Source organism: Nothobranchius furzeri, chromosome 7 (genome assembly GCF_043380555.1).
Source record: "Nothobranchius furzeri strain GRZ-AD chromosome 7, NfurGRZ-RIMD1, whole genome shotgun sequence".
NCBI lineage: Eukaryota > Metazoa > Chordata > Actinopteri > Cyprinodontiformes > Nothobranchiidae > Nothobranchius > Nothobranchius furzeri.
Window position 1 is genome coordinate 56078974 of NC_091747.1, and position 24778 is coordinate 56103751.

At 42.1% G+C, this 24778-nt stretch overlaps 3 protein-coding genes across 10 annotated transcripts in view; 1 reads left to right on the plus strand and 2 right to left on the minus strand.

Annotated features, from left to right (window-relative positions):
• Nucleotides 1–8085, plus strand: part of tpk1 (thiamin pyrophosphokinase 1) — a 152609-nt gene extending 144524 nt beyond the window's left edge. For 3 of the 8 annotated variants that reach the window (XM_015955371.3, XM_015955373.3, XM_015955372.3), the window contains one exon: nt 7002–8085. In XM_015955371.3, coding sequence (XP_015810857.3) covers nt 7002–7186 — 185 coding nt within the window. In that variant the 3' untranslated portion in view covers nt 7187–8085. Of the gene's footprint in view, nt 1–1920; nt 1979–5100; nt 5166–7001 lie in introns of all 8 variants that reach the window. The other 5 variants (XR_011521109.1, XR_011521110.1, XM_054751103.2 and 2 more) reach the window with 3 other exon arrangements.
• Nucleotides 7911–9684, minus strand: sec61g (SEC61 translocon subunit gamma). Its single transcript, XM_015955374.3, has 4 exons — nt 9541–9684; nt 9062–9168; nt 8872–8974; nt 7911–8085 (listed from the first exon to the last, which is right to left on the minus strand). The coding sequence occupies exons 2-4, from the start codon at nt 9153–9155 to the stop codon at nt 8076–8078; spliced, it is 207 nt and encodes a 68-aa protein (XP_015810860.1). The 5' UTR covers nt 9156–9168; nt 9541–9684; the 3' UTR covers nt 7911–8075.
• Nucleotides 9685–11250: 1566 nt separating this feature from the next.
• LOC129167083 (retinol dehydrogenase 12) lies at nt 11251–24730 on the minus strand. The gene is made up of 7 exons (XM_054751100.2): nt 24460–24730; nt 23941–24056; nt 18234–18389; nt 17995–18099; nt 14404–14613; nt 14086–14278; nt 11251–12327 (listed from the first exon to the last, which is right to left on the minus strand). The coding sequence occupies exons 1-7, from the start codon at nt 24468–24470 to the stop codon at nt 12225–12227; spliced, it is 894 nt and encodes a 297-aa protein (XP_054607075.1). The 5' UTR covers nt 24471–24730; the 3' UTR covers nt 11251–12224.
• Between the last annotated feature and the right edge of the window lie 48 nt (nt 24731–24778).

Consider the following 24778-nt stretch of genomic DNA (forward strand, 5'->3'; position numbering starts at 1 on the left):
GTGATGAGTGCTATGTAAATAAACTTTACTTACCTACTTACGGAGTTACAACCAATCAGCATGAGGTAACAAGAAGTCTAGCCCAGCAACTCTTTTCTGCGTACACGCCCCAGTTCAGGAACGCGGCTGGTCCCTAAAATGGCCCGGTGACGGTCTGGTAAAAGAAATTTTGGAAGTGGAAACGGGGCCACATGGTTCACATCCTTTCAGAATAAAAGTATGGATAGCTTTTAACTGTTAAGCCTAGCAACAGCCCATTGCACTGCAGCAGTACAAACTAACTCACTTTTTCTTTTTTTTCTTTTTTTTTTACTTAACAAAGCTATTTTTTCAAGTAAATACCAGACCTCAACTTGTCGTGTTGCTTTTTTGGCTCCTAGTGCTTCAGTGTTTTTTCTTTTTTACGCGCTAAAGCCGACACCTTTAACACGTCCTCTAAGAGCCTCTTTACACAACACTTTGAAGAAGCAAAAAATAGAGTAGCAGCAGTCCTCACTATCTTTCAGAAATGGCCACAACCACCCGTAATTCCACTCTCTACCTGGCCATTGCAGCGCGAGTGTGTCTGTAAAGCCTCTCCTCTCCTCCCCGCAACCTCCCCTTCTATCTCTCCTGCTCTCCTGGGTAATTTGTTGTGTAAATACGGTGCTACTTACAGCTGACGGGCCCTTTCAGCTGTGGCGCTGGAAATGCAATTAGGGCCAGCAAACATCTCCTTTGTTATCACCGGAGGGTGCGACGCTCATTGTGGTCCCCCTTTGCAATGGATGGGGGGGGGGGGAGTATTGATCGCTATCAGCTTTGAGGAGGGGATTACTAATGAAGCTATCTGAAAGCCTTTTGTGATCTGTAAAGTTAGCACGTACACGTGTGTGTGTGTGTGTGTGTGTGTGTGTGTGTGTGTGTGTGTGTGTGTGTGTGTGTGTGTGTGTGTGTGTGTGTGTGTGTGTGTGTGTGTGTGTGAGTGTGTGTGTGTTACTAAATGTAGGTATTACATTTGCCATCCTGTTGAGAATTGTCTCCTATTGTTGAGCTCTGCTGCCTCTAGTGGCATGTACTGTAGTTGCACCTGCCATCATTATTTATCCCTGTAAAACGTCCGGAGTTCGACATGTTAAGTCTTTTCTGATTGTTCTACAACAACTGTGTTGTTCAGGAGAAATCTCGGGATGATTCAGTCTAAGGTTCAGCAGCATGACACGCTGAGAGAAACCTCCAAATGTTCTGCCATAATGTTCACATGAAGGCATGACTGGGGAAAAGTGGCTTTTAGGGGCTTTTCATTTCATATTTGTATGAGAGTCCTTGTTTATTGCACCCACCCTGTGCGGGACTTTTGACCGTCCCAAAGAAACCTGCGAAGTGTACCTGCTCACTCACACCTAACGCTCTATTTTTCCAGCTTTGCCAACCTCATGCTGGTTAAAATCATGGTGGAGAGCCATTATCCTGCCAAGAGCAGAACTTTAGGCCAACACTTCAGCACAGTCTGACGTTCTGCTCATGCAGCACAGTGATTGTGGCTCTGCGCTCACACAGTCATTAAGTAACCCAACTACACAAAAGGATTATTATCCCCCCATTCTGAGTCAAGCTGCTCTAATACCTTTTCTTGTTTGGGAGACTTTGAAGCAGAATGGCATTTTTCTTTGTCCCTGTTTGATGTGCACGTAGGCGCCTGTGGACAAACGATTAGCTTCATTCCTTTCCGTCATTGTTCCTTTGTGTTTATTTTTCCCCTTATGTGGTTTAATTTCATACATTGTTTTTGCATAATTATTGTTTTCTAAAATAATGTTTTTAAATGCAACTTCGAAACAGCTTTGAAAAGGTGTCTGGTGTTGAGGTCGAGGTGCTCGTATGCCATATTAATGTAATCTTTTTTTATCGTTTTTTTATTGTTTTTCTTTTCCAACACAGTTGATTGACCTGTGCAGCAGCTCATCGGGCTCTCCAGAAGCCACCTGAATGAAATCAGGTGTGTTGAAACGGGGAAAACACTAAAGCATGTGAGATAGCAGCCCTCGAGGACCGGAGTTTGACACCTGTGCTTTACAGGATTAATGAAATCCGGTCTTTATTGCCCCCAGAATATTCCACTTGCAACTTCACAAGTGCCGGTCCGGTCTGCTGGGACTTAGAAAAAAATAGAGCTGACCTACCTGGCGCTGCTGTCTGGCTTCAGCATGTTTTAGATCATGAACAGAGCTGATGCGTTTAATTTAGTGATGAATCACTCCTGTAGATACTTAGGAACGCTGAGAGACGTTTCAGCTGTTAGATTAAAGTGTCTCATATGTAGAGATACTTGATCTTAAGTGCCACCGTAGATACTGTACATGCTTGTTGGTTCTCTCTCAACTCTACCATAGAAGCACTGCGTCAAGTCATGAAGACAGTCCAGTCAACATGACATGGACTTCAGTTCCTTGTGAAGGTGTTGTGATGATTAATGAGGACACATTAAAGAGCAAGTCACCCCCAAATAAACATTTTTTTTGCTGATAAACTAAATAAACGAGTGTCTAATCGTGCTGCAGACACGTGTCGTCAATAATTTGGCACTTCAGTGCATCTTAGTTCAAATTTAAATATTCTGCCTAAAACTGGCAGTGTTGTGCCGTTGTCAGGTAAAAACTCTGCACTGTATTTGAATTTAAATCTGCCACCGCTATTGGCTAAGAAGTATGCTATGATGTAAACTGGTACATTATGATGTCACAATGCTGTCGTGAGCCTGAGTGTGTGTGTATTTGTTAGCGGCTCCGCCCTCTCGGTTTGCCAGGCAACAGCATGTGTTGCATTTTTCAAACATGAAATGGGAGTGGAGTTAGACTCTGGTAGGGGTTGACTTGCTTTTTAATCATTGTTGTTAGCATGTATAAGAAAATCTAAAGTGTGATAAAATCTCTTTTTGTTCATGTAGATTCAAGTGAATCAAAATGGATAGACTTGACACCACAGTTGCCTGGTGTCATACCGATATTAATCACATTTTCCTTTATGAAACAGCTTTATTGCGCTAACTTGAGGACATATACGTTTTCTATATAACGGATTTATTTATTCCTTTTCCTGGAAAAGGGTAGAATGCCTGCTCCAGGTCAGGGATGAGGTCCTGCCTCGAGTGGAGAAGTTTAAAGTATCTTGGGGCGAGATCGACAGGCAGATTGGTGCTGCTTCTGTAGTGAAGCGGGCGTTGTGCCGATCATTGTAAAGAGAGAGCTGAGCTGGAAGCTGAAACTCTCGATTTACCGGTAGATCTACGTTCTAATGGGCTCGACACATGGGAAGCGACGTCGCCTCTCCATTCGTTTTCAATGAGACATGCGCGACAAAGCGATAATCGCGGGTCTCCCTCCTACTAAGCGAAACGCGAAAAACGTGCGTGTGAAATTTAGCGCTCGTGCACGTGTCGTGCACAGGCGACCCAGCGACGCGATCCCAGAAAGTTGAAATATTTTCAACTTTTCATCGCTGTCGCTCGGACGAGGACCAATCAACGGAGGTTTCATTCACTGACCAATGAGCGGACAGGATGCTCCGTACACCTCCGAGCAAACATGAAGAAGTTATGTTTATATAGTAAAATCAGGAGTAAGATTTCACATAACTCTAGCAGCACCTTGTGAAAGATCATGTCTACCAATTTTTAACTCTGAACCGCTTAAATAACCTTAATTCCCTCCAACCTGACACAGCCAATCAAAACAACGGAAGTTTCGATTTCGCCATGGAACAAACCGCGTCATCGGCTTTGCCGCTGGCCGTGTGTGTCAGGTAATAAAAGCGACAGCGACGAATTTCGCTGATCGCGGTCGTTTGTCGCCTCCCGTGTGTCGAGCCCCTTACCCTCACCTGTGGTCATTAGCTCTGGGTAGTAACCAAAAGAAAGCGGCTGAAATGAGTTTTCTCCGCAGAGTATCTGGGCTCTCCCTTAGAGATAGGGTGAGAAGCTCGGTCAGCCAGGAGGGGCTCGGAGTAGATCTGCTGTTCCTCCACATTGAGAGGAGACAGTTGAGGTGGCTCAGGCATATGGTTAGGATGCCTCCTGGACGCCTCCCTGGTGAGGTTTTCCAGGCACGTCCAACGGGGAGGAACTCCAGGGGAAGACCCAGGACACCCTGAAGGGACTGCCTGGCGATTCCCCCGGAGGAGCTGGCCCAAGTGGCTGGGGAGAGGGAAGTTTGGGCCTCTGCTTAGGCTGCTGCCCCTGCGACCCGACTCCAGATAAGTGGCTGAAAACAGATGATGATGTAAATATAAAAAATACATGTAATTAATAACTAAATTAATCAGCTTCCACTGGTATTAGCAACCTGTTAATCGCTTATTTTGGCAGCTAGTCTGAAGTCACAGCCATATTTTTGTTGTTCCTCTTTTTTACTGAAGCAAACAAAAATACCAATCAGTCATTGTTATTTTCATTCAGCAAAATACAAAAGAACTGAGCATTTCTGTGTTTGTGTCACCAGGTTAACGGTGTCATTTCACACAAGAAGGGCGCGTAAACAAAACAACGGTGGTGGAAGAAGTACTTGATGGTTTTTTTTTTCACTTATTTAAAAGTACAAATACAGGTGTATAAATGATTACTTAAGTAAAAGTAGAAGATCCTAAGAATTGACTTAAAGGGATACCAGGCAGTTTAGCTTGCTTTTAGCACCCCCTAGTGTCCAAAGTGAAACTATCTCCTCGCTGTGCATTTGTCTTTACAACACCTTAGTGACTCGTTAAATGTCGTTAAGTGCGGTCTGTAAACGCAGTCCTCGCTGACGTAGAGTGTGTGAGATCTTACAGGCTGGTACTCGGGTGTCACTGGTAAAGGAGATGTTTTCAGGACAGCGTTGTCGTTTCTAGACTAAAGATGAGCTTTGAACGATGGCAGAGATGATTGGCAAGCGGATACAGAACCTTTCCCGAGGTTGTTGTGTGTGAAGGTGTGTGCACTTTCTAAAAACTTGTGCACATACAAGTCAAGAAAGCTGCATAAATCCATAAGTATCAAACTGTACATGCATGGATCTAAGCATTTCCATTTTTTAGCCCTGTGGACCTTAACTGCTCACTTTGATACATGTTTTTTTTTTAAATATGCAGATAGATGTTCTCCAAGTCAGGGATGAGGTCCTGCCCTAAGTGGAGGAGTTTAAGTGTGTTCACGGGTGAGTGAGAGATGCGGATCGGCGCTGCGTCTGCGGTGATGCAGGCGTTGTACCGATGTGTCATAGTGAAGAGAGAGTTGATTGTGTTGCAAAGCACCTTGGGGGGGTTCCAGGACTCTAGAAGGTGCTATATCAAATACAAGCCATTTACTATCGTGGTGATGGCCACATTCAGGATGGTGCTCATTTAGGGTTGACCCCGCCTGCCAAATGAAAGTCCAACTTGTGATCGAAAAGCTCTCCTGAAATCAGCGATCCATACTGGCCCACGATGCCCCGCTCTGACCCAGACCGTTCCACTCAGTGGAACTGGGACATAAGAGCACAGCTGACCTGAAGCAGTCTCATTAAGGGTTAAAAAAAATCCTGTCTCTGAATGCTCGCTCTCTTCACACCGCCCGGTCTGCAGGAGTGCTTGTTGGGAGATTTATGTTCTGCAGCACTTTGCTTATGCTTTAAGCCTCGCTCATAGACGTGCAACACTCATCTTGTGGCTCTGGCGTGAACAATGATTTTCACATTAGCAGTTTCCCAGCATGCCCACTAGGTGTCACTAAACACTTGAATTAACTTCTGTGTGGATACCTAGTACACGATGGGACCCCCGGTTCCGGCTGTAGTTTGTAGCGGTCAGATGTACTAATCCATCAGCATAAATCCAAACACAGCTCCTGTTCTGCTGAATCCAAGCAGCACACAATTGGGTCAAGTTGGCTAGAGCTGAGATGTAAATAGGCTTCCAGGAAACCATACCTGATTAAGAACAAGCACCTTAAAAGGTTTTGACCAGCTGTTCAGTCATCCGCTGGTGTATAGTTTATTAGCTACAGATTCTAATAACACTGTGGCTGATAGGCCACGGAGCTTCTATGCATGTTCTGTGTGAGTTGACCCTTTGCATATTAGACACGATCCAGCGGCTCCATTCTCAGGAAGCTTGTCAGCTCATCTTGTTCGGAGCCAATGCAGCATCCATAAACGTAACTGGTAATTGAAGAGAAGAAACGGATGCACCGTTTCACTGTTTGCACCTTTTCATGCACAGTCGGTGATTTATTAGTCGTTCCTTTGAGAGGAATTATTTCGCATGACAGCAGCTGCAGTTATTTATGATATAAGGATTACTCAGGGATTTGTTGTGTGTGTGGCAAGACTTCAGATTCCAAAGAACGACGTGGCTAAGTGTAATTAATTTAGCTGAAGACAGATTAAAAATAGTACAATCTGATGGAATATTTTCATGATAATCTAGATTTTTGAATATATCACCACATATAAACAAACGCCAACTTTGAACTGGTCTTAAATGTGTTCTGTAGCACCTTAAAATCAATATTACATGTTAAGTCCAAATAATAAAGCTATAATATAAGATTTTTTTGTTAATTTCGACCATCTGACAGGATAAACAATGCCTTTATGTAACCACTTGAGGGCAGTGCTGCTTGTTTTTCCAGCTTTAGATACTCAGAAGTGTTTAACGTCCAAAATAAAACCCTGGTTTGAGATGAAGAATTTGTATGTTGATATTTTTTTTAATAAATAGCCACATTAAATTTTCCCTTTCTAGATCTAAGTTAACCAAAATATAAAACACCTCATGTAACTCTAGTGGTCAAATTTGATGTTGTTTGAGTAGATTTGTTTGTTCTTTAAGCAGAAAATGAAAATTTCCTGTTTTAGTGTAAAAGGATACGTGAATTTCTGCAGTGGATGATAAAATACCATAAAGTCAAAAAGTCCTTTCACATCGCGGCTCGTAGAACCAACACGCTTCCTCGTAGACGTTGTTATTGTGCTAATTAGCAGTTAATCACATCATTCTTCTCCTTCCAGGTAACCAGGTCCTGGAGTTTGGGAAGCTGGTGAGCACCTCCAACACCTATGAGCCCGCTGAACGAGGAGATCCACGGAAGGCTGTAACTGTGTCCACAGACAAACCTCTGCTCTGGAGCATGGGCATTCATAAAAATGGAGTAAAGAAAACATCTCAGAGAAATCAGGTTAATCAGAATGTATGATTTTGAATCAAGCACCATCTTACATTGGTGATCTTCTTAGTCCCTACACCCCCAGCAGGTCCCTGAGGTCCAGTGATCAAAGCCCACTGGTTGTGCAGCACCAGGCGTAAGACCAAAGGTGACAGATCATCTGCTGCTGTGGCCCCCCCAGACTCTGGAACTCTCTCCCCCTGAGCCTGAGATCAGTGGACCACCTATTCCACCTTCCTCAGGATCCACTGATTTCCCTCTTTGCTCATTTTGAATATATTTTTACATTTTTTTGTTTTTGTGAAGTGCCTCGTGATTTTTATCTTGAGGCGCTATAGAAAAGATCTTTTCTTCCTCATTTACATCAGAGGTGGGGAACCCTGGTCCAAGGGCCGCTATCCGGCATATTTTAGTTTCAACCCTGCATCAAACGATTAACGGGCTTCTGCAGAGCTTGATGAGTTGCTGAACAGGTGAATCAACCACTAAATCAGGAGTGTTGGAGCAAAGACGTGCAGGATACCGGCCCTCGAGAACCAGGGTTCCCCTCTGCTGATTTACATCATAAATGATGGAAAGAAGGTGTAAACATGAATTTCCCTTCATCGCTCCTTTATACATTCTGCAGATTACTACTTCCAGAACCAGAGACCTGCTTAGTAGAAATGTTTAAATTAAGCTATTTTTGATTCAACTTTTCATGTCAAACATTTTTTATCACCAATATAATAAAATTTTTAAGAAAGAAAAACAGTTTCTGGCTTTCACTCATTTTATTTACAGAGAAATATAAATGTTGAGAACAGAATGTAAAAAATGCTGTTCTTTGTTTCTTTTTTTCATCACATCGGTACGATAACACTATGAAGCCACCATGTCTCCAGAGATCCATATTTTTCCCATTTTGCTTGATCCGGATTTAACCACCACTACAAGAAAAACAATGAGGGCAATGTTAGTAGATGGAGACACAAAAAACGTTATGGAAAAATTTAAACACACACATTTGTGCTGCATTTAAAGGTTTGTTTACACCAGCATTAAAGAGCAAGTCACCCCCAAATCAACTTTTTTTCCTGATAAACTATAAATGCGTGTCTAATCGTGCTGCAGACACGTGTAATCAATAGTTTTGCACTTTAGTGCATTTTAGTTAAAATTTAAATTTTCTGCCTGAAACTGTCAGTGTTGTGCCGCTGACAGGTAAAAAGTCTGCACTGCATTTGAATTTAAATCTGCCACCGCTATTGGCTAAGAGGTATGCTATGATGTAAACTGGTACATTATGATGTCACAATGTCGTGAGTGTGTGTATTTGTTAGTGGCTCCACCCTCTCGGTCTGCTAGGCAACAGCATTTGTGTCATTTTTCAAACATGACGTGGGAGTAGAGCACGCTTCTTGTAGGGGGTGACTTGCTCTTTAAATAAAAAGTGCAATGTAGTTAATTTATCATTTGTTATAAAAAAAAGGTTTAAAGGAACTTTATACTTTGCTTTTAAATGCACTCATTAAATTATTGCATAGTGAATTTTATTGTAACACCACCAGTGTTTGGACCATTTCTCTGTAACCGTTATGATCTTATAAATGCATATTTATTTGGTTAAGCTAATCCCATCATTTCAGTCTTTGACCATTCACACACAAACCATATAAATCTGTATAGATCTCCATTTAATCAACAACTGAAAGCACAAAAAGGGTTTAACTTACACAATGATGTTGTTGATTGGGATGTGGATGAGCTTGACAAAGAAGCCGATGAATCCCATGATAGCAAACCCGATCGCTGTGGCCATGGCTATCTTCTGAAACTCTGGGGAAAAAAAACAATTGTTTATTTAATCTGAAATGTGAGTTAAAATAAACTTGCTCAGACACTTGAAATAATGTAAAAACTTACCTTTTCTGTCGGGTTTTGTGCATCTCTTGACGAGTCTGATGGAGTCTTTCACAAACTGCCGGCTGGGCTCAACAAACTGCATGACTTGATCCATGATGACTTTAGGGCTACGGAGTAAAATAAGATGAATCTAAAGAGTAGCCAACATTCAATCGGTGCTAACGCTAACTGTAGCTAAAAAGGACTTTTTAGCTTGAGTTAACGTCACTATTGGCAGTACACCACTGATAATCTTCTTTTCCATCACACATATATTGGTATACTAAACAATAAACGTTATATTCAACTGTGAATTACGTACACGTGAATAAATTCAAGTGAAACACTCTCCAGCTAGCTTAATTTTAAACCAAGGTAATAACGCCAACGCTTGAAGTAACGTTTAGGTACAAAACCGAGAAACACTAGAATGTTTCAAATAGGAAATTATAAATAATGTTAAACGTTAAAAATAATGTTTTAAAGATGATTGATTTTACCTATTTTCGATGAAGCGCCTGGTGAGAAGACAGAAGAACGAGTAAACAGCCACGTAGCTTTACCTCGAAGAAATGCAAAGAGCTGACGTAGACTTAAACGGCGCATGCGTGAAGTGTCTATCCGGTTCTCTTTGTTTACTTTTTACACTGCCACCTGCAGTTTGGGAGGTTTCATTACGGGCATTTATTTGTTTTTTGCTGAACCGGCAGAAAAAGATCCTGAGATATCAATTATTTCTGTAGATTATAATAGAAGAGAGATAAAACCTAAACGTGTTTTTATTGTTAAACATTAGTTACTATTTGTCCATTCTCTTTCTCAGGAAGATTGTTAAGCTGAGTCCCATTCTGCCCCGCTCTGAACTTGAGACAGTTCTCCACACCTTCATCTCCTCACGCTTAGACTACTACTGTAACTCTCTTTTCACGTGTTTGAGCAGAACCTCCTTGAACCGTCTACAGGTCATTCAGAATGCCTGTGCTCGACTTCTGACCAAGTCCTCCAAACACACCCACATCACCCCGCTTCTCCTCCAGCTTCACTGGCTGCCAGTCAACTTCAGGGTTCATTTCAAGATCCTGGTTCTGGTCTATAGGGCCTTACATGGACAAGCAACATCTTACATTGGTGATCTTCTTAATCCCTACACCCCCAGCGGTCCCTGAGGTCCAGTGATCAAAGCCTACTGGTTGTGCAGCACCAGGCTAAAGACCAAAGGCGACAGATCATCTGCTGCTGTGGCCCCCAGACTCTGGAACTCTCTCCCCCTGAGCCTGAGATCAGTGGACTCAGTGGTCTCCTTTAAAAAGCAGCTGAAAACTCACTTGTTCAGGCTGGCTTTTGTATGGCCTTCTTCACTCTCTCTTTATTCTGCTCTCCCCACCTAGTCCACCTTCCTCTGGATCCACTGATTTTCCTCTTTCCTATTCACTCTCTCTCTCTCTTAACATTTTTTAATTACAACTGTCTATTTTTTGCTCATTTTAACTATATTTTAACCATTTTCTAAATTATGTTTTATATTTTTACATTTTTTGTTTTTGTGAAGCGCCTCGTGATTTGTATCTTGAGAAGCGCTACAGAAATGATATTTTCTTCTTCTTCTTTCATGGTGCATTTCTTTGTGGTGTCTTGATTTAATTGAAACGTTAAAAACTATACTTCCCTTTTAACAACAAACCAATAACTTGTCAACTCAGGAATATGTTTAATTTTAAACAACCTTTAACCTTTAATTTCAAAATAACACATAGTTTCAAATTTATTACAGGGCAGAAAAAATTGACAAAAATCTAGGAAAATTGTAAGCTGCAACTTATTTACATAAATTAAATATAGAAATGTTGTCTAATGTACAAAAACCTTTATTGAAGAGAATCTTGAAAAAAAAAGCTTGTAAAATCTTGCTTACGAAGAAACTTTAAGCACATACGAAGCAGCAGAACAAGACATTAATACCAAACCGGCCTGTTTTTTCTGCAGATAAACTTTGTTAAATAACAACAAAATATTTCAGAGTCCTTTGTTTTTCTACTCCTCTTATATCGCATTTCTTTGTTAGGATCTTTTGCAAGCAGCAGAAAAATAAGTCATTCCTCTGGATTATGCCACATTCCTAAGGTAATAATAACTCGTGTGACTAAGATTAAGATCAGCAGTTTCCTTCTGGCATTTTTGTGCAATCAGCTTGAATAATGTGTGTGTGTGTGTGTTTTTTTAGTGGCATTTTAATGTGTTTGTTATTTAAAAAATCAACAATGATGTCACAAAATTCAGTCACTTAATCTGAAGATATCAACCAGAAGCACACATTAGTACCACCTAAATACAGATAACAAGAAGTGCTAGCACACTAGCTAACACACTAGCTAACTAGTGCTAGCTAACACACAAGTGCTATTGTTATAATTTCATGCCATAATGAAACATATCTCGAGGCTGTAAAGGCTCAGTGTGATTACACCCGGCAACTGCTCCTGTCACAGAAAAGGTAACAGAAAAGCATCCGATTCTGTCCTCCAAGTGTGCTAAGCACCCAAGTGTTGGGCTGTTGTTATAAATACTTGCAGTGGGTGTAGCTGCACACGGGCAAGGCCAAACTGGAAAGATCTTAAGCTTGTTTGGATAAATGAGAGGAATATGAAACACAACACTTTCATCACAAGGCCACAGTGGGATTAAAAAGCTTTAAAAAGAACTGAGACATGCACATCTACTGTAAGAAACGACAACAAAATGATGATGAAAGTGTAATCTATGACCAGTAAGTAGGACCCAATAGGAGAAAAAGATGAATTGTCAAATGAACTTGCACAAAGAAAGACTATTTCTTTTGTCTTTTTCTTCTGTTGATTTGGAGCAAAATTATGATTAGATGATACTTTTTTTTCCTCATGACAGAGTACCATTTGCTCTCTGGACATAAAACCTACTGAGCAAAAATACCATAATTAAGGAGAAAATTCTTCAATAGAGTTCTATTTTGGATTTCTTCCCATTGATTCGTTTTGAGCACAACAGAGTCCATACAGTATCCTTGACGAAACAAAAAAAGAAGGCATTTGAAGCCGTCTAAAGAGTTTTGGAAGTCACGTGGAGTCATTAGAGAGCATTTTCCAAAGAAAAGATCTGTGAAAGTTCATAATGTTGTTGATGAGAGGTGATGTTCACATGGATGATCCATTCACTGCCAGGTGATGTTGAGCATGTTGCAGCTGATGTCCCACAGCTTCTGGGCGAGGTCATCATCAACAGCAATCCTCGAGCACATCGCAGGAGCGCAGTCACTGAACACAAAGTGGTCATCACATGAGAAAGTCACTCCAAGACCCTCGACTGCTACGCTGCTCGAGTTTAGTTCCGTTGACTGAGTCAGAGCTTTTTGTGTCTGTTTTCTAGGCTCAGCTAGCTGAGGCAACCTTTTAAATGTTGGTTGACTCCAAAAGTAGACATTCAGTGATTTGTTTATGGGATTTCTAATACAGGCAAACCTTTTATCCATAGTTTTTTGGGATTCCAGTGGCTTCTAGAGCAATTTTTGTTGTAAAGATAAAAGTGAATATGTTTTCTATAATGAAAAATACTATTTTCCGGTGGAAAGCAAAGCTGATTTTATCAGTACTAAAGGTTTAGGCCAACTGACAAGCACAGCGAAGGACGTATTATAATTGGGGTTCGGTTCAGGGGCCTCATTTATCAAGCTTGCTTACGCACATAACGGGGTTGTAAAACTGCGTAAGCAACTTTCCACACAAATTTTGTGATTTATGAAAGAAAACTTAGCAGAAAAATGTGCACAACTTTAAGTTGACTAAAGACCTGGCTTACGCACATGTTGGACATGGAGAGCACCTGCAGTGCTGCTGCTGAGAAGATACAATTATGAAATCCTGCAGCATTATCACTTGTACCGCTTCATACGCACACAGAACAAGACCCCCCACACGCACACACACGCGTGCGCGCATACTCACACACACACACACACACACACACACACACACACACACACACACACACACACACAGCCTGAAGCGCAGAATACGGAATGCAGAATATCAGCAGGGGGACAGATTGAGACAGAATGCCATGCGTCTGTGACTGTGTGTGTGTCCTGTCACTGTGACCCGATTGATGATGCGCCCTGGTTACTTGAACAGGGGGGATCTCCGTTTGGCTGACTGGTTAGTGCATGTGACTTTCACCTGGGAGTCTGGGGATTGAATCCCACTGGGACCATTTTTTTTATATCCGCCACAAATCTCTCTGAAGAATTCACAACATTGACGGCTTCAGCAACGCTGTACCACTCCGTGGATTTTCTCTTATTTGTTTTGCAAAATCACTTCCTTTCATTTCTCCACCTCACCCACAGGTACCTCAATTCCTGCTTCTGTTAAATTGCGCTTCCTTATCTGCTTTGATCTACGGTCGTCATCGTCATTGGCGGAGTACTGCAACAGCCGGCTTATGTATATGCATGAGACCTACAAGGCACTTTGCATTGACTATTTATGGCAGTAAGTGGGCGTGGTGAGGGCGGGGTGTGACTAAAAAGCAGCTGAGAAACAGTCTCCTATTTCATGAAGCGGAGATTGCGTGCAGCTGCGCATACTTCATGTTTGATAGGTCACAAACCTACTTGGAGTAAGTAATTTTTTTGCTGAGCTTAAGTACGGTTTTAGTAAGGATTCTACGCAATGTTTGAAAGTGAGACCCCAGTTCCTTTTTATTTAAAGGCCTAACCCTAACCACCATCGAGAGATGTTTCTCTGTTTGCTCATGTCTCAAAGAAAAGCCCAAGTCTAAATCATCCAAACTTGATGCCAAAGCCATTTAACAGGAGTGCCTTTCCTGAGCCACCGCCATCTTTGTAGTATTGCTTCCTCCCAGCTCTGCCATCATCGTCAAAAAAAGACAAAGCTCTGCTATGATGGAGTTAAGTCCACTCAATGTCTCTCTACAGTGATAGAGCACTGTGACTGACTGGGTATAAACTGAGCCAATGGTAGAGCTGCGGAGGGGGTTTTGTGCTGAAAAGTTACCTGAAATACACTCCATTCAGGCTCTCCAGACCTGGCTCCACGGCGCAGAAGATGGTCGTCTGCGCTCCCTGCACGGCTGTCTTACTGCACAGTACAAAGATCTTCATGGATATTCGGATACACAGGTTTTGGTGCCTCCACAAATCAGACCGTACTACGCCCGGGTGCAGAGAAAAGACACTCACCCCTGTACCTGAAACGCACGCAGGTTTAGTTACTTTCTCCAGACTTGCTGCATCTTCTGAAATTAATATTTTCTGTGAGAAATTATTAAACCGCCACTTTCCTGAGGTTCATATCATCAAAACATTTGCTCACCTCGTAACCGCTCAGCAAGAGAGCGCGCAAACATGACGTTGGCCAGTTTGCTTTGACCATAGGCCTTCATGGTATCATAGCTCTGCTCACTGTTGATGTCATCTATTCGAAGCCCGGTCCATTTGTGGGCCACCGAGGCCACAACAATTATACGTGCAGGAGCTGACCTCTTGATGAGGTCAAGCAGCAGGTAGGTGAGCAGGACGTGACCTGGGGATAGCCATGAAGGAGGAAGATCAAGCCTCAGTGATCAAAATACTTCAGATTACTCAGACATTAAAGAACAAGTTTACTGTCTTTACTTGTTTGTTATGAAATTTGATCGGTCATGCCGAGTTTCACGTGCAGGGTGAGGGTGAAAATAGTCTTCTATCTCTATTTAGCCATCGACAGGGAAACGCTTGGATAATACAAGCCAGTCAGATCTGCATCACACTGAAAATTAACGCTCATGGGCTCACTCAATTTGGCTCATGACGGGGAACGCTGTTGTTGGTTTAACATCGCTAATAGAAGCTAACCATTAGCACTAGCAACTCCACAACATGGCAGAACTACTTCAGGCTTGTGTTATTTGCAGGGGCGCCTCCAGAAAATTTTGATAGGGGTGGCCAGACGGAGCCAAAGAAATTTTTGGGGTAGCACACCAAATTGGTCCTTGTGGTAACTCTGGGAGAATTTGGCCTGTGGCAATGTACTGCATTGCACCTTTATTTGTTTTTATTAAAGTAACAGCACGTATCCAAAACATTTACCCTAAATTTTCCAAACGCTAACATTTTAGAAAAATACATTTCGGTTATTTAAAATCTTATCCCAAACTGAATTTAAAAATGAATGTTTTTAGGTTTATTCACCTGTTTCTGTGTTCACAAAAAAAAAAATCAAACCTATGGAGATAAAAACTTTTTTTAAATGGTGAGCAGCAGAAACGTATGTATTTTTTTAGTTTGATTATTACTTTACTCATTAATTGTATTATTTTAACATTGTTTTACAATTATGTCTTGAACATACAAGATCAATATATAGTTTGACTGAACATTGATATGGTTTGTTAACACTGGCTTTTCCTGGGGGGGGCAGCAATTTTCTAGGGGTGGCCATGGCCACCCCCTTGGGGACACCCTTGGCAATTTGTGGACATAAATCCTCAACGTTGCAGAGTGAACAAAGGCAGTGGAAGAGTCGTGTTGCTGTTAGCCAATCAGAGATTAGATGTCCAAATATCAGGAAACACAGTCAGGTCCATAAATATTGGGACATCGACACAATGCTAACATTTTTGGCTCTATACACCACCACAATGGATATGAACAAGATGTGCTTTAACTGCAGACTGTCAGCTTTTATTTGAGGGTATTTACATCCAAATCAGGTGAACGGTGTAGGAATTACAACAGTTTGCATATGTGCCTCCCACTTGTTAGGGACCAAAAGTAATGGGACAACTGGCTTCTCAGCTGTTCCATGGCCAGGTGTGTGTTATTCAATCATTATCCCAATTACATGAGCAGATAAAAGGTCCAGAGTTCATTTCAAGTGTGCTATTTGCATTTGGAATCTGTTGCTGTCAACTGTCAAGATGAGATCCAAAGAGCTGTCACTATCAGTGAAGCAAGCCATCATTAGGCTGAAAAAACAACAGAAACCTATCACAGAGATAGCAAAAACATTAGGCGTGGCCAAAACAACAGTTTGGAACATTCTCAAAAAGTAGGAACGCACCGGTGAGCTCAGCAAAACCAAAAGACCCGGAAGACCACGGAAAACAACTGTGGTGGATGACCAAAGAATCCTTTCCCTGGTGAAGAAAACACCCTTCACAACAGTTGGCCAGATCAAGAACACTCTCCAGGACGTAGGTGTATCTGTGTCAAAGTCAACAATCAAGAGAAGAGTCCACCAGTGTGAACACAGAGGGTTCACCACAAGATGTAAACCATTGGTGAGCCCCAAAACAGGAAGGCCAGATTAGTTTGCCAAACAGCATCTAAAAAAGCCTTCACAGTTCTGGAACAACATCCTATGGACAGATGAGACCAAGATCCACTTTTACCAGAGTGATGGGAAGAGAAGAGTATGGAGACGGAAAGGAACTGCTCATGATCCTAAGCATACCACCTCATCAGTGAAGCATGGTGCTGGAAGTGTCATGGTGTGGGCATGTATGGCTGCCAGTAGAACTGGTTCTCTTGTATTTATTGATGTGATTGCTGACAAAAGCAGCACGATGAATTCTGAAGTGTTTCGGGCAATTTTATCTGCTCATATTCAGCCAAATGCCTCAGAAGTCATTGGACGGCGCTTCACAGTGCAGATGGACAATGGCCCGAAGCATACTGCAAAAGCAACCAAAGAGTTTTTGAAGGGAAAGAAGTGGACTGTTTTGCAATGGCCAAGTCAATCACCTGACCTGAATCCGATTGAGCATGCATTTCACTTGCTGAAGACAAAGCTGAAGGGAAAATGCCCCAGGAACAAGCAGGAACTGAAGACAGGGATGAAACCCAACGTCTGGTGATGTCTATGTGTTCCAGACTTCAGACTGTAAATGATTGCAAAGGATTTGCAACCAAGTATTGAAATGTATAAGTTTGATTTATTGTTCTTATTCTGTCCCATGACTTTTGGTCCCTTAACAAGTGGGAGGCACATATGCAAACTGTTGTAATTCCTACACTGTTCACCATTGATTTGGATGTAAATACCCTCAAATAAAAGCTGACAGTCTGCAGTTAAAGCACATATTGTTCGTTTCATTTGATATCCCTTGTGGTGGTGTATAGAGCCAAGAATGTTAGCATTGTGTCGATGTCCCAATATTTATGGACCTGACTGTAAGTCTCCAAATGCTGCTGCTCCCCTGTGTTCTGGCTAACTTCTAGTTCCTGAAACAGGAGCGACAAAGCCTTTCTTCCACACAGATTGGCTCACAGAGCATTGATTTCTGCTAGAGACCTCTGCTATGCATGAAACAAACAAGTGAACTTGGTGTTTAAAACACATTTGACATAAATGTTGATGTTTTTGTTTCATTCATCGTTGTGTCTAGTTGTGTAAATAGGAACCACTATATGACTTCAGTAATTACTGTGTGTAATAGCTGCAGCATCACAGATATACTGCTGATCATCTTTTGAAAAATGCTCTGCACAAACACTTTTCCACACAGAAGCTCTACAAGTTTTTTTTATTTCTCATGTCTTGTTTTATTCTTAGCATGAAACGCATTTTTTATTAAAACATTTCAAATTTACACAATGCAGATGTTATGGAAATGGTTTTGGGTGCATTGAGTCCACGTGTGTGTGGGCAAGGTCACACTGCTGCGTGACAAAAATAACGCAGATTGGAGGAAGGGAGGAGGACGCCATCCAGAAACGGGATACAAACACTGGCAGCTTGAATAAGTGAAAGAAAATTAGTAGTTTACTCTCTGGATTTGTTGTCAGCTTGTTAGAATCAAACTGATCATAACCTTTTTTGTGTTTATATCTAGTTATTCAAATGAAGCCAGTTTTATAAACGTCTGAAAACCAAATGCAAGGATACATTTTCTAATTGTACACAAAATGTTCTGGAGCTCACCCAGATGATTGACGCCCAACTGCATTTCGAACCCGTCGACTGTTTTGGAGTAGGGACACATCATGATTCCAGCGTTGTTGATCAGTATATTCACTTGTTTCTCCTCTGAAAAGAACACACCCTATAAGGCAACTGTCATATTAAGTGGATCAACGTTACATTGACAATCTGTTAACCCCAATAACAAATCGACACCAAAGTGCCTCTTGAGCCCTAAATAACCCAATTTTACAGCCAACCTTTGTTGATGGATTCAGCGAAGGCTCGGATGGACTTGCTATCAGACAGATCCAGTTTCTTGATGACCAGATTCTCGTTTCCAGTGTCCTCCAAAATATCGGTCCTCGCCTCTTCTGCCCTCTCCAGGTCTCTGCATGCCATGATGATGCGAGCGCCTGTGTGATCAAGTCAACAAATATAAGTTTAAAGGATGAGCTCAAAAAGAGCATTCTTGGTGTTCATGTCAAAGGTGTGGGAAACTCGTTTAATCAATACATTTGCAGAATTGCATGAATCGGCACGGAGGAGCCTGCTGCAACAGAGGGTGGTAAATGGTAAATGGCCTGTATTTGATATAGCGCCTTCTAGAGTCCTGGAACCCCCCAAGGCGCTGTACAACACTCATTCACTCATTCACCCAATCACACACACATTCACACACTGGTGGGGATGAGCTACAGTGTAGCCACAGCTGCCCTGGGGCGCACTGACAGAGGCGAGGCTGCCGAGCACTGGCGCCACCGGTCCCTCCGACCACCACCAGCAGGCAACGTGGGTTAAGTGTCTTGCCCAAGGACACAACGACAGCGACAGACTGAGCGGGACTCGAACCTGCAATCTTCCAATTGCGGGGAGAGCACTTAACTCCTGTGCCACCATCGCCCCCGTGCCTCCCGTGGCGCGACACGGGAGGATTTGGAGTCTTATTTCCTGATATGTCTTGCTTTGGATTGGCTAATAGCAACCACTACTTGCAACGTTGGTGCTTCTTCTCCACAAATAACTCAAGCCTGGAGGAGCTGCTAATGCTAACGGTTAGCCTGCACCAGCCGAGATGCTCTCTGCTGTTTCCTAGATGTTAAACCAGCAACAGCCTTCCCCGTCGCGAGTCAAGATGGGTGAGTCCGTGAATGTTATGTGACAGTGTGACGTAGATCTGTCAGGCCTTTGTAATCCTAGAGTTTCACCGTTTATTTTCTATCAGAAGCTAAAGCAGGAGATAGGTGTAGGAGACTGTTTTCATGTTCAGCCTGCGTGAAAAACTCAGAGTGACCGATTATAATCAGAAAAAGGTTTTTGCAGTGTTTCACCCCTTTAAAGATAAAGGCTCCGAGCACCTTTCCTGTGTTCAAAGCTGCCACTAATAATAAAAATATGGGGTTCATCAGGGGACTGCAGCCAGGCTCTCTGAACGCTGGAAGAGACGTAACCCCACACAAGTCCAAGGCCGCAGCTTTCCCTCATAATGACATTTCTAAATGTCTGTGTACTTTTGCTCATTTTCTAATGGATCCTGTCACCCAGAACCCCGTTTAACCATCTGGCACCCCAACCCACACGAGCACAGCCCTCTCAGCTGCTCTATTCTTATTCCAGCACAAACCGTGACACATCCTCATTAATGAGCACAGAAAGAGGTTTCGAGGACATTCCTGCTGTCACCCATGAACGAATTTGCATGCCAGAAATAGACTTTTATATAGAAACACAACAGTACAGGCATCACCCAGATAAACAAACAGAAAAACACCCAACGTACAAACAAGCATTTGAAATATCTGTTCCCTGTAATTAAGGAAGGCGATAAGACATTTACCATTTGGAGCATCTGTGTCTCGTTACTGAGTCTTTTGTTCCTGTCCTGCTGCTCCCAAAAGGGAAAATGAGTCACAATAAAACATACAAATGATTAGATATTGATGATGGAGCAATCGCAGAACTTCTGTGCTGATAAATTACATGTTTCATGTTCAAACTGCCTAAAAGTGATGATTGAAACAGTTTCAGCTTGCTTTCTCTTGGAAGCAGCTGCCACACGAACCACGCCATCACCGCGTCACCAGACGATTTAACTCACTGACAGATTGTGCCAGCTACCGATTCACTCCTGGGCACGTTGCTCGTTTTGTTGTCCTCTTTGTCATAAAGTTTGGTGAATTTTTCTACTGAGTTAAATGAAAATTGTTTGCCTACATTTTAATGTATAGCTTGCAGAAGAAGAGTAATGATAACCAAGATGAACAGAAATGTTAAAACTGATGCCAGTGTTTCATTAGCGTCGCCTTGGTAACTGCACACCTGTATCTTTAGAAGACGAGAAGAACAGATGGAAAATAAATCCTTAAATAAACAGTTTCTGTGTAAAAGCTACGAGTATTATTTAAAAATGTATGCATGTTCACATTTATTTTTATGAGCTTAAAGTGTTTTATGTTTGCCTAGAAATCTATAGACAAACCATGGCAGCAGCAATGGTTTTCCTCTGCAGGTTGGTCTAGCCACGCCCAATCGTAGCATCAACAGGTCTACCATTGGCTCGTTTAAATAGGGGCACAGCCAGTTACAGCAATCTGCTTGCAAAGAGCTGTTGGGACGGTTTAGCCCCATCATGGTAGAGCTGCTTAGGCGCCAAACTACAACAATGGCAGCAGCTCAGGAGTGGAACTTAAAACAGCTTTGGCATCAACTTTAGATGGTTTAGACATGGACTTTTCTTTTAGACATGAGCAGATAGAGAGACTTGGTTTATGTTAGAGTTAGCTCGTTGCTAACACAGCAACAGCAGGCAGCAGCAGGGTTGTTTACGACAGTTGCAATTCCACCTTCAACCAGTAGGGCAGAGAAGCAGGAAACTGCTCTGTGTTACTTTAGGCACACTGCATAATGTTAGTGGTGCATGGTGGCACAGTTGGTAGCACAGTTGCACCACAGAAAGGAAGTTGACGGTTCAATTCCTCACAGCAGCCTTTCTGCACTCAGTCAATGTTCTTCCCATGTAAATAAGGGTTGTCTTCCAGTACTCCTGCACAGATCCAACACATGAATGTTAGGTTAACGGGAGACTGTGAGTCAGTGTGTCCATACGTTCCTAACCGAGCACTTCGCTCTCAGACTGCAGGTTTACTGGTGGTTCCCAAAATATCTAAAATTAGGATGGGAGGCAGATCTTTTAGTTATCAGGCTCCTCTCCTGTGGAACCAGCTCCCAGCCTTAGTCCGTGAGGCAGACACCTTGTCTACCTTTAAGACTAGGCTTAAAACATTTTTATTTGATAGGGCCTATGGTTAAAATCTGATGTTAGCCTAGATCTGGACAAGAAGGGGAGTAGAGGGAGGTGGAGTGTACAGTCGGTAAAGACGGCTCTCCCTTGCCCTGCCTCCAACATGCCTCCACCTAAATAGGATAGATTATCCAGAGTTTTCTCTGTAGTTATGCTGCTATAGGCTTAGACTGCTGGAGGATACACTGACCACTCTCCACACTCGACTACTTTCTTCTACAATCTGCTCCTTAACTGTATTATTTTCAGCAATTTCAGCTGTTAACTTTATTTTTTCTCTAAGTGTTTTTCTCCCCAGAAGAAGCTACAATGATGTTCTGCTGAGCTGTGGTGGCCTCATGGAGGGGGCCATCGTCTTGCACACTGCTGCTAACCACTTAAACATTCTCCCTCCCTTTCCTTGACGTTGAATGTGCTACTGCTAGTTTACCCGTTTACTTATAGATTCACTAGGATGAATACAATAAAGTTTATCTCTCGCCAAATAGAATATTTACTAAGAAATCACAATGTAACCATAGACACATTGCTTGGTGTGTGTGTGTGTGTGTGTGCGTGCATGCATGTGTGCTTGTGTGTTTGTGTGTTTGTGTGTGTGTGAATGTGTGTGTGTGTGTGTGTGTGTGTGTGTGTGTGTGTGTGTGTGTGTGTGTGTGTGTGTGTGTGTGTGCGTGTGTGTGTGTGTGTGTGTGTGTGTGTGTGTCTGTCTGCTCTGTCTTCTCAATCCCCAGTGAGTCGTGGTGGATGGCTGCTTATACTGAGCCAGGATCCTCTGGAGGTTTCTTCCTGTTAAAAGGGAGTTTTCGTCTCCACTGTCGCTATATGCTTGCTTAGTATGAGGCTTGATGCAATTTGCTGGGTTCCTTATATAGGAAACATTTTTTTCTGATTGGCTTAATGAACTGACCTGGATTGGAATATTTATTATGTGAAGTGCCTTGAGACGACTCTTGTCGTGATTTGGCGCTATATAAATAAAATTGAATTGAACTGAATTGACCCTTGTCGAGAGCATCTCCCACCTCTTGCCCAGTGACTGCTGGAGTTAGGCACCAGCTCCAAGAGGGCACATAACATCAAATCAAAATCATTACAGAAAACAAACAAACAAATAAAAACAGTAGCTCTAAAAAGGGGGCAGGTATGATGCCTCACGCTGAGCCTCGGATAAATTAAAGAACAATTTCAGCCACACGTTGCCCTGATGATGTCATCATCGGTGTGCATGGCTGCTCCAGTTTGGTCTGTCTGGCTCAGCAGTCAGAAGGGGGGGGAGGGGGGGGGCAAACCCTCACAACCTCCCCGTCCCTCTGATGCATCACTGACTTACCAGCCAGCATACACAGTTGTGTCCTATATGGACTATAAATGGGCAAACTGAATGGGTCCCAACAGGTTTTGTCTGTGGTTTCCATGGTGGCCCCACAGGAGTTCCCTCATCGATTTTACCGGTCCCTGAACAGGTTTTAATAAAGACCTAGGCGGTTTACCGGAGATGGAATGTAACAAAGTACAAGTACTTTATTGCTGTACTGAAGATGTTGTTTCTGTATCTGTACTTTTCTTAAGTAATTTTCTTTTGACCTACTTTTTACTTTTACTACACTACATTTTTAAGTAGTATCTGTACTTTCAACTACACTACATTTTAAAGTATTATCCGTACTTTCTACTTCACTACATTTAAAAATATTATCTGTACTTTCTACTACACTACATTTTAAAGTATTATCCGTACTTTCTACTACACTACATTTTAAAATATTATCTGTACTTTCTACTACACTACATTTTCTAAAAAAAACTTCAAAAGTAAAAAAAAGAAAAAACTAAGTTTCAGCCTCAGTCCGATGGAGACTGGCAGTAGTACGCAGGACTGCAGTTCCACAGTTAGTAGTACTTTAACTTGTGTTCATGTCTCCATACTTTAATACTTTTCAAGACAAAGGCCAAAATCATGAAGTTAAACTTCCTCACGGGCCACAAAATGTATTTATTTTTTTAAGAATGCAAACATTATTTTATATTTTTCATTTGTTCTGCTCAAAAAAGGCCTCAATAAAAATGGGATATAACATTTTAAAATATATGAATTTACATCAACCGCCTCCTGGAGAGACTTAAATCCACAATTCCAAAAACAGTGAGGGCCGTGCAAAATCACTCCTAGGGCCACAAATGGCCCCTGGGCCGCACTTTGGGCACACCTGATTTCAAACATGTCTTGGGTACTTCCACTTTTGCTTAAGTAATTGTTTTACCTCCTTTTCTGTACTTTTACTTAAGTAAAAAAAAAATCAAGTACTTCTTCTGCTGCTGGATAGACTCATACATGGGCCCCTGTGGGGCTACCATGAAAACAATGGATAAAACCCAACGGGACCCATGCGGTTTGTCCATATATATCCCAACAATATATGCTGGCTACATTTGGACAGTACTGAGAAAGGAGGGCATTTTACTCAAGGTACTTTGAGGTGATATACCAATCAGATCCGCTATAATGCATATAATGAAATTAGGTTTCATGAGATTAACAGTGAAGATTAGCTCCTAATCACCCAGGAAGAGAAAGTTTTTCCATCCGGAGAAAGGAGAGGAATGCTGGGTGGAAGTTAGTCACAATGAAGGAGGCACCCAGCAAAGCGGGCGATCCAGAACCGTACCTCTCTTTGCCAGATCCCTGGCTGTTTCTTTTCCAATCCCAGTGTTTGCTCCGGTGATGATGACCGTTTTTCCATCTAACCTCTCCTCAGATGACCAGTGGTTGCAGCACATACCCCTAAATAACACACAGGTAAATCAGGAGAGGAACATCCAATCACGATTGATACTAATTGATTGCTTTGTGAAACCTCTCGTCTTTCTTAGAAAGAGCAGATCAGTCAGCAAAATTACCCTTCAGTGGATTAATGTTACATGTCACAGATGGGAATCGGTTAAGTCGTTACTCTGATATAAGGGGAAATCATTTCTTAAATCTTATTTTACATAGATTTTAAATAAAATAATTTTAAAATATAAATTTAAAAATAATTTGCATAATTACAACAATCAACACTGATGTGTTTTATAAGCTTAGCATCTAGTAACACACCATAGTTTCATTGTCTGACATAAGAGATGCAGCCTTCCAACCTAGTTTTGCAAACAGAAACAATGAATGTGTTGATTAAATCTCCTACCTGCAGAACATTATTCTTCATAAAGAAGTTAATCTCCACTGTAGGATAGAAGAGCGACTTCAGGAAAATTAAAACATGTGTCCTTAAATCACACCACTCCTTCAGCGTTCAGTGTGAACAGTTCAGCCGTTGGCTTTTGTGCTTATCACCACCACACACACACACACGCACACACACATACACTCATGCACACACACACTTGCACAAATGCACACACTCACACACAAACACTCCGCCTGCTGCTAGTGTTTCACATCTCACGGCTGAGCCAATCCGGAGCGAGGTGACACATGACTGATTCACAAGTTACAGAATGGGA